The sequence below is a fragment of the Pseudorasbora parva genome, chromosome 2, assembly GCF_024679245.1.
Source record: "Pseudorasbora parva isolate DD20220531a chromosome 2, ASM2467924v1, whole genome shotgun sequence".
Lineage (NCBI taxonomy): Eukaryota > Metazoa > Chordata > Actinopteri > Cypriniformes > Gobionidae > Pseudorasbora > Pseudorasbora parva.
Window position 1 is genome coordinate 13,731,051 of NC_090173.1, and position 8,925 is coordinate 13,739,975.

The 8,925-nt window shown below is 42.9% G+C and overlaps 1 protein-coding gene across 1 annotated transcript; it reads right to left on the reverse strand.

Annotated features, from left to right (window-relative positions):
* Window positions 1-567: 567 nt before the first annotated feature.
* LOC137048695 (ecto-ADP-ribosyltransferase 5-like) lies at window positions 568-3,008 on the reverse strand. Its single transcript, XM_067426916.1, has 3 exons — window positions 2,958-3,008; window positions 2,164-2,881; window positions 568-611 (listed from the first exon to the last, which is right to left on the reverse strand). The coding sequence occupies exons 1-3, from the start codon at window positions 3,006-3,008 to the stop codon at window positions 568-570; spliced, it is 813 nt and encodes a 270-aa protein (XP_067283017.1).
* Between the last annotated feature and the right edge of the window lie 5,917 nt (window positions 3,009-8,925).

Here is an 8,925-nt window from a genome sequence, read left to right on the forward strand (position 1 = left end):
AAATCTCATGGGAACTTCAATTTTTGTGATATCAACTTCAAATTTGGAACACAAATTGATTAGACATATGGCTTTGATTTGATAGTAATTTTAGAGTCCACATTATTTTGTAACATATATATTGTATATTAAATATTAAATATCTAGTACAGTATATTTGATTTACAGTACATTTAAACTTCCATAACTTTTTAAAACTTAAATTTTTTGAAGTGATTTCACTTGAGCAATACTCTGCTGACTGTCTTCTTTAAAATGAGACCAAACTTATGTCTATATTCCAAAGCATTCTTGAATTGCAACCATTTAATTTTGGATAGTGAATTTTCATGTATATTTTCAAAAAGGGGGGTGACACTTAAGGGGTTAACTTAAATGCTACAAAATCTACCTTACTAACTATTAATAAGCAGTAAATTAGGAGTTTATTGAGGCAGAAGTCGAAGTTAATAGTGAATATGTGTTCCCCATACTAAAGTGTTACCAACTTTTTATAAAGTGTTTCCAACAAGTAACCACTTTTGTTCAGGGATAAGATTAGTCAATTATTCTACTTTATGATGAAAATTACCTCTCCTGATCATCTTTTCTTTCTTGCTCAAACTGCCCAACTAAAAGAAAACAGTGATCACCATAATGGTGACCAAACATTTCCAAAGAAACATTTACGTTGTCACAAGGTCTTTGGGTTATGTTCATGTTTTTAAATTTGCCAAGTTCACTGTTATGTTTCTCAGTTGCCATGTTCGCAGTCTTTGTTTTGTCATGTATTTTCTGGTTTGCCAGGCGACTCATTACCTCATGTGATCCTGCCATGTGTTCCTGAGTCATGTTGTCATTCGTTTTTAGGTTAATCCTTGTTCACAGGTGTCCCTTGTCTTGTCTTTAGCCTATGTGCATTTAAGCCTTCATGTTTGCCACGTCTCCTTGTCTGATATCGAATGTGGTAACCCACTCTTGGTGAGTCTTTGTGTTTAGTCAAGGTGAGTGTTTGTTTTATGTTTTAGATTTTGATTTATGTTTGAAGTTTGTGAGATCTTCAGAGAGGTGAAGTCACATGGAGTTGTTGAACCAACATCACACTGTAACATTGATTCAATTCCATTACCGTTGATTTTTAGAGGAAATTTCAATGTTGATTCAATGCAGTTAACATGGACACATTAACATTATTACGATGGTTGCTTGCTATCTGGGATGTGTGGAGCAAGTGGTGATTTCTTGTTGTCTAACTAATTGCGTTTTGCTTTTGATTTGATGGTTGTCATATACATCACACTAATGGACTGTGAGTCAAATCTTCTGACATTGCCAGAATTTCATCAAAATAAAAATAAACTGCATTTAAATAAAATTTGTTTGGTCATTAATCAGATGAATGTTTTCACAAAAGGTGCCTCAGATGGCCAAATCATGGCCAATCACGCAGCGTGAACCCGGCTTAACTCTTTCCAACCAACTGGCCATGAAGCAGACAGGATTCAAGTTATAATAAAAATCAGCATTTATTGAGATCATTGAATAATCTTCATCTGACCAGCACAAATTCAACATAAAGCAATGCAAAAACAATGGAAACTACTGCTTCACAATATTGAAATTCACTTATTTCTAACCAACTTGTGAAGACAATACAACAAACATATTACAGTAATAGAAAAACATGTAAATCGATACATCTTTAAATCCTTCATTTATGTCACAATTGCATGAGCAAATATTATTTCTGTCATAGAACTAAAACTATTTGTTTAATTAAGTGAGGAAGTGAAGAAAGCGTGTAGATTAAGAACACTCAGCATGCATTTTAAAATGTCATTTTAGTTCAAACGATAGAGCAAGGCTTTAGTAATGGCAAGATAAGGGGGGCAAATCCCACAGAATACACAAACCGATGGCAGTGCCATTTCTGACAAATGTTCTACCTAACGTGAATTTTCTCAACCAGCAGCTCAAATATATTCAGCCACTATAGATACATCTCGTTGTCAGTGGGAATATTCTCACCTTTATTTATATAGCGCTATACAATACAGATTAATTTAAAGTAGCTTTAATCTGACATTACATACATTGTGCAAACGCCCTTTGAGCATATGCATTTAGTTCTAAATTTTTTTTTTTTTTCAGAGACCCTTGCTATTTTTTTTAAATCCGCTTCACATTTCAGGTCACTTCTTGTTCCAGAGCTTTCCAACTTGTACACAGTTTCACACCAGAGATTTTTCTGCTGTTTTCTTGTCGTGACTGCAGTGACTTTAAACTTCTCATATGGAGGAATCAGCACCTCTTTCTGTTCAGGATACTTAGAATATTTGATCACATCAGCACCTTTGCAGGTTTTGATTTCAAAACAAGATTTAGTTCCAAATCTCTGTGCTACTTTACGATTAAGAGAGGATGAAACAAATGAGCCGAAACGAACCTCTTTGTCCGTGACATTATAATTAAATTCAGTTTTTGTACCACGATATGTTGACTTGCATTTGTTTTGTGTTTTAGACAATATCTGTATAGCATCTGTTAACAAAAAGTGAAGTGAATACCATTTGAATGTCTGGTTTGTGTAGTGTTGTTTACCATTATGAACAGCCACATTAAAATTGCTATATATGCTAGAATTAAGGTTAGTGTACACATAAATGGCGATAGAATTATTCCTTGTCAATTTATCTTCTGGTGCAGTGGCATTCATTTCAGCTTCTTGCCAAGCTTTTTTAAATTCAGCTGAGTTATTCATTTCATTCTCTAGATATTGCCCCTTCACCAGATTCGCCATTCTCTTTTTACAACCAATGTAATGGTTATCAACAGAATTCAGTGCCATATCCAATGGAAATATCTTTCCTTTAACAGCAGCAGCAGCAGCAGCTCTGTGATCCTGCAGCAACAGAAATCATAATGATCACATCATCAGTATTCATGTCTGTAATATTCATACATGAACACAAGCTTACCTGTCCCAGAGCAGCTAAAATGAGAAGAAGAGCTTCAATGATCAGCAGCATCTTGAGTCAGTCAAATCCCTCAGATGATCTATAGATCTAGTGAAGAACAAATGCTGAAAGACAACAAGAAAAGTATTTCACCAAATATCCAATCACTCCAATACATAGGTTACACAATACAGTTTTACACTAATGTAATTGATATGTTCTGCTAGATAGAAAACCATTTGATGCAAACAATTTAAATAACAATAAAGAATAAGACCCCTTTAAATCTTTTAAAAATTACCTCAGAATATGGTTATTTTTGTGAGGTTCTTCAGGAGCTCAAGAACATTGATGAGAAGATCAGAAAATCCATGCAGTCAGGCGACAACAGCAGTATTTAAACCAAAAGATGAGGAAGTTTGCTTTTTTTGTAGCAAAAAAGAAAAGAAGAAGTATAGTATAGTATAGTTTAAAGGGTTAGTTCACCCAAAAATTAAATTGATGTCATAAATGGCTCATTCTAATGTCGTTCCACGCCCGTAAGACCTTCGTTCATCATCGGGACACAGTTTAAGATATTTTATATTTTAGTCCCAGAGCATAATGCAGTCTATGCTTACTTTACTGTCCATGTCCAGAAAGCTAATAAAAACATAATCAAAGTGATAATAATAATAATAATAATAGATTTAATTTATAATCCACTTTTCATTCCAATGAATCTCACAGTGCAACAATGGAAAAAGGGGAAAACAAATAAATAAATAACAAAAATGAATAAAAAAAATAAAAATAAAGAAAAATACAAACAATCAACACATAAAAGCCTTTTTGAACAAAAAAAGTCTTCAGTTCAGCTTTAAACTGGTCCAGGCTCTGTACTGCTCTCAACTCACTGGGAAGGTGGCTCCAAAGCTGTGGTGCAGCTGAGCAGAAAGCTTGATCTCCCATTGTACGAAACCTGGTGATGGGGACTTGAAGAAGCAGGTGGCCTGAAGATCTGAGGGTGCAGGTGGAGGATTTCAGAGTGATGAGTTCCTATAGATATGGAGGTGCATGTCCGGTGATGCATTTATGTGTGAGTAGGAGTATTTTGTAGTCGATCCTGGATGAAATGGGAAGCCAGTGCAATAAGTGTAGGATGGAGTTATGTGATCACATTTACTGACTCTCATAAGGACTCTGGCAGCACTGTTCTGGATGCATTTGTCACAGTCACGCCCGTTCCCGGACTCCATTTCCCAGGATCCTCCCTGTCTCACACCTGAACTCACTCCCTCATCATCTCTCCCGCTCTCCCCGGATTCCCTGCACCTGGTCTTCGTCATTAGCACTCCTTTATGTTTGGACTCACTTCCCTCACTTCTTGCCGGTTCTAAACGTTTGTTTGATGTGTTTTGTTCCTGTTTAGCCCCAGGGTGTTCATTGTATCTATTTGAGTTATCATTTATCAAAGAAAACCATTTCGTTTGGATGTCTTGGATCTCTCATTGCCTGATGACACCACACGTAACAGAAGAACCGGCCTAACTGACAAGACATCTGAGGCAAGATGGGAATCTTCGTTGTGCCTGTATCTCCTGCGTCCCCAGCCTCCGGCAGGATGGATGGCTGCTGGAGAGGTACGTGGAGGAATTTTCCGAGCTAGCTTATCTGGTGAACTGGCCCGATGTGGAACTAGTGGAAACTATTAATCTCATTTCGTTTTTCAATGGTTCCCCATACGAAATTGAAGAGTGTGTGCCTCATCCAGACCCATCAATGACATCCGCGGCTGGGCCAGTTCGCCAGCAGCCGGGTGCCCCCACTCACCCCTCCAGTGGACCGTCCAAAGAGGTCCCGCGGGCAAGGAAGCGACGGAGGCCAAGAAAGGCCAGCAGCACGCCTGCGCCTCCCAGCCCTATGGCCACTGCACCGGAGCCAGCAGAGGAGGGCTGGCTAATAGACTTTTGGGCCGAAGCCTTCCCCGAGCCTTCGTCCGGCTTCCCAGAGCCGCTTCCAGGCTTCCCCGAGCCTTCGTCCGGCTTCCCAGAGCCGCATCCAGGCTTCCCCGAGCCTTCGCCCGGCTTCCAGGCTTCCCCTAGCCTTCGCCCGGCTTCCAGGCTTCCCCGAGCCTTCGTCCGGCTTCCCAGAGCCGCTTCCAGGCTTCCCTGAGCCTTCGCCCGGCTTCCAAGAGCCGCTTCCAGGCTTCCCTGAGCTTTCCCCCGGCTTCCAAGAGCCGCTTCCAGAGCCTTCGTCCGGCTTCCAAGAGCCGCTTCCAGGCTTCCCTGAGCATTCGCCCGGCTTCCAAGAGCCGCTTCCAGAGCCTTCATCCGGCTTCCAAGAGCCGCTTCCAGGGTTCCCAGAGCCTTCGTCCGGCTTCCCAGAGCCGCTTCCAGGCTTCCCTGAGCCTTCGCCTGGTTTCCCTGAGCCTTCGCCCGGCTTCCAAGAGCCACTTCCAGGCCTCCCAGAGCCTTCACCCGGCTACCCAGAGCTGCCTACCGGCTACCCAGAGCCGTCGCCAGAGCTCCCACGAGCACCCCACTCTAACCGCCCACGAGCCCCCCAGCCAAGCCCCTAAATTTGAGAATCAATTTTTTGGGGGGGGGTTTATATACCCGTGGGTGGGCCTCGAGCACAGCCCAAGGCGCCAGCCCCGGCCAAGACCCCAGCCTCTTCCAAGCCCGAGTACTAATACTGGCCATCCTGGCACTCCTCGCAGCTACATGGCCGCCCCAGGCTCCTGTCCCGCCATGGCCGCCCCAGGCTTCTGTCCCGCCATGGCCACCCCAGGCTCCTGTCCTGCCATGGCCGCCCCAGGCTCCTGTCTCGCCATGGCCACCCCAGGCTCCTGTCCCGCCATGACTGCCCCAGGCTCCTGTCCCGCCATGGCCGCCCCAGGCTCCTGTCCCGCCATGGCCGCCCCAGGCTCCTGTCCCGCCATGGCCGCCCCAGGCTCCAGGCCCGCCATGACCATCCCAGGCTCCGGAGGTCCTAGTCCCGCCCTGGAGACCGCCATACCCATTTGCACCTCCCCCGCACCTGAGTGGTGGTCTCCAGGGCGCCCACCCCTCCTCCCCGATGTTACATCTTAGGCGCGAGGACGCGCCTACGGGGAGGGGGAGGTAATGTCACAGTCACGCCCGTTCCCAGACTCCATTTCCCAGGATCCTCCCTGTCTCACACCTGAACTTACTCCCTCATCATCTCTCCCGCTCTCCCCGGATTCCCTGCACCTGGTCTTCGTCATTAGCACTCCTTTATGTTTGGACTCACTTCCCTCACTCCTTACCGGTTCTAAACATTTGTTTGATGTGTGTTGTTCCTGTTTAGCCCCAGCGTGTTCATTGTATCTATTTGAGTTATCATTTATTAAAGAAACCCATTTTCGTTTTACATTTTACAAATGTGCTTAATGTGGTCATTGAAGGTCAGCTGTGGGTAAAACCGAACCCCTAGATTTGTGAATGAGGAGGAGAAAGTGATGACCTGGCCATCAAAGATGAGCTGGGATAAAGGAGAGGAGTGGATCTGATGAGGGGTGCCAACCAGTAGTGCCTCAGTTTTACTGGAGTTCAGCTGGAGGAAGTTAGTTCCAATCCATGCCTTAATCTCCTCAAGACATGTGGTGAGTCGTGACAGAGCTGTGGAGGGGCTCGGGGCAGTTTTATTATAAAGTTGCATGTCATCAGCATAACAAGTGAAAAGATAGTCCAGGACCGAGGGGAAGCATGTAGAGGATGAATAAGATTTGGCCGAGAACTGACCTCTGCCGCTAATAGAGGAGAATACGCAGTGATGGTGATCCTGAATCAGCTGTCATTACTGTTTCAGTGCTGTGGGCCGAGCGAAAGCCTGATTGAAATATCTCAAATAATTTGTTGTTTTTTAGATGGTTGTGGAGCTGAGAGGCGGCTTCCTTCTCTAGAACCTTTGACAGGAAGGTGAGGTTGGAGATCGGCCTACAATTAGCAAGGACCTCCGGGTCTAGGGTTGGTTTCTTAAGTATAGGATGGATGACAGCAGTTTTAAGGGCATGACCAGTTTTAAGAGAGAGATTAACAAACTGAGTGATGATTGGGCTGACAATGGGAATGAATGACTTGAGCACAACAGTCGGGATGGGATCCAAGGTACAGGTGGACGACTTCATTTTTTTGATGGTTTCTTCAACGTGGCTCTGCTGAACCTCAGTAAAGTGAGGAAGGGATGGCAATCTCCTGGGCGAGTGGTTGGAGGACGGTGGAGACAGGGAGGAAGAGCTAGAAATTGAAGAGCGAATGTTATTGACTTTAGATCTAAAAAAAGTCAATAAAGCTGTTGCATCGCTCCACTGTGGTTTCAATGGATGAAGATGACTTCGGCTTCAGGAGAGAGTTAACTGTGAAAAAAAGCTGCTTAGAGTTTCCAGTATTTTTATTGATGAGGTTTGAATAGAACTATGTATGAACTATAAGAACTATATATGGAGAGTAGTCCATATGTGACATCAGTTGGTTAATTAGAATCTTTTGAAGAATCGAAAATACATTTTGGTCCAAAAATATCAAAAACTATTTTATTCAGCAGTCTTCTCTTCCGTGTTCCTCCAAAAAGATTCAAACGGTGTAAATTGATCAATGATTCGGGTCGCCAATGTCATGTGATTTCAGCAGTTTGGATCGCGTCAAACCGCCAAACTGCTGTAATCACGTGACATCGGCGACCCGATTCACACCGTTTGAATCTTTTTGGAGGAACACGGAAGAGAAGACAATGCTGAATAAAATCATAGTTTTTAATTAGTTTGGACCAAAATGTATTTTCGATGCTTCATGAGATTGTAATCAACCAACTGATGTCACATATGGACTACTTTGATTATGTTTTTATTAGCTTTCTGGACATGGACTGTAAAGTGGGCATAGATGAAAGCTCTGGGACTAAAATATAAAATATCTTAAACTGTGTTCCGATGATGAACGAAGGTCTTACGGATGAGGAACGGCATTAAGGTGAGTAATTAATGACATTCATTTTTGGGTGAACTAACCCTTTAAGTATATACCACATATTACCAAATATATACCAAACAAAAATGATGTGTTTGTTATGGTACATAAACGCTAGGACATAATGGGGACAAACTTTTCTTTTTTTATTAATTAACTTCAGACATTTTCTGTGATTAAATATGTTCTTTCCACTGACAGGACCTTTCAAACCATCTATTATTGCATAATTATGTCAGATACTGTATATTAAGGTTTTCTGAGAATCTTTGCATCAGGATGTGAAACTGCACTTCTGCATATTTTTTTAAATAAACCAGCCCTTAGTTCCCTTCAGTCTCTTGAGTCATGATGTTCCTTTCTGAAAATATGTCCTGTCTCACTTCAAACTGTTATATCAAATAAAGCTAACACGTATTTGTTCTAAAAAAATATATATTTTCCAAACATTCAGTTTTGATTAGGGAAAAATTCAAATGTCCAGTTTCCTTAATAGTAGAATCCCATTTAAAGGTTGGTGTGATGTTTCCAAAACATCCCGGTCTGCCCGGAAACACTAGGCTCCCTCGTCACTCCTGGTCGGCTTTCGGCGTTCCACGCACAGCGTATGCCCCGGACTTCCAGGATCCGGGCTGTGCCCTCACCCTGCACCCCTAGAGAGCCAGCATGCTCCTCCTTTCCTCCAGCCTCCCCGTCGGCCTTACTCGCCACATCGTCATTCTGGCCCTCCGAGTCCCCGATGCCGCCTCAGTCCCGTGAGCCAGCAGCTCAATGCCAGGCTTCTAGGCCTGCGATGTCACCATGGTCCATCGCCCGGTCTATTCTACCAGGTCCTCTTCTCACCATGGCTGGCCAAGACTCTTTGTTACCCTCATCTCCTTTGTCGTGCACTTAATACAGCCAGTTTGTAACAGATTGGAGGTAAAGTTTATTTTTAAAAAAAGTACATCCAAAAAGTACAAATATTCCAAGTGTTCCAAAGCTAAACAATGGATTGTTTGTGAAGAAAATACCCAAAA

Excerpts from the sequence above, each read along its gene's own strand:
- LOC137048695 (XM_067426916.1), bottom strand. The coding sequence starts at position 3,008 with ATGCTGCTGATCATTGAAGCTCTTCTTCTCATTTTAGCTGCTCTGGGA. Across the intron at positions 2,882-2,957 it reads TTTTAGCTGCTCTGGGACAG|GATCACAGAGCTGCTGCTGC; the intron begins GTAAGCTTGTGT and ends CTGTTGCTGCAG. Across the intron at positions 612-2,163 it reads AACAAGAAGTGACCTGAAAT|TTGGGCAGTTTGAGCAAGAA; the intron begins GTGAAGCGGATT and ends GTTTTCTTTTAG.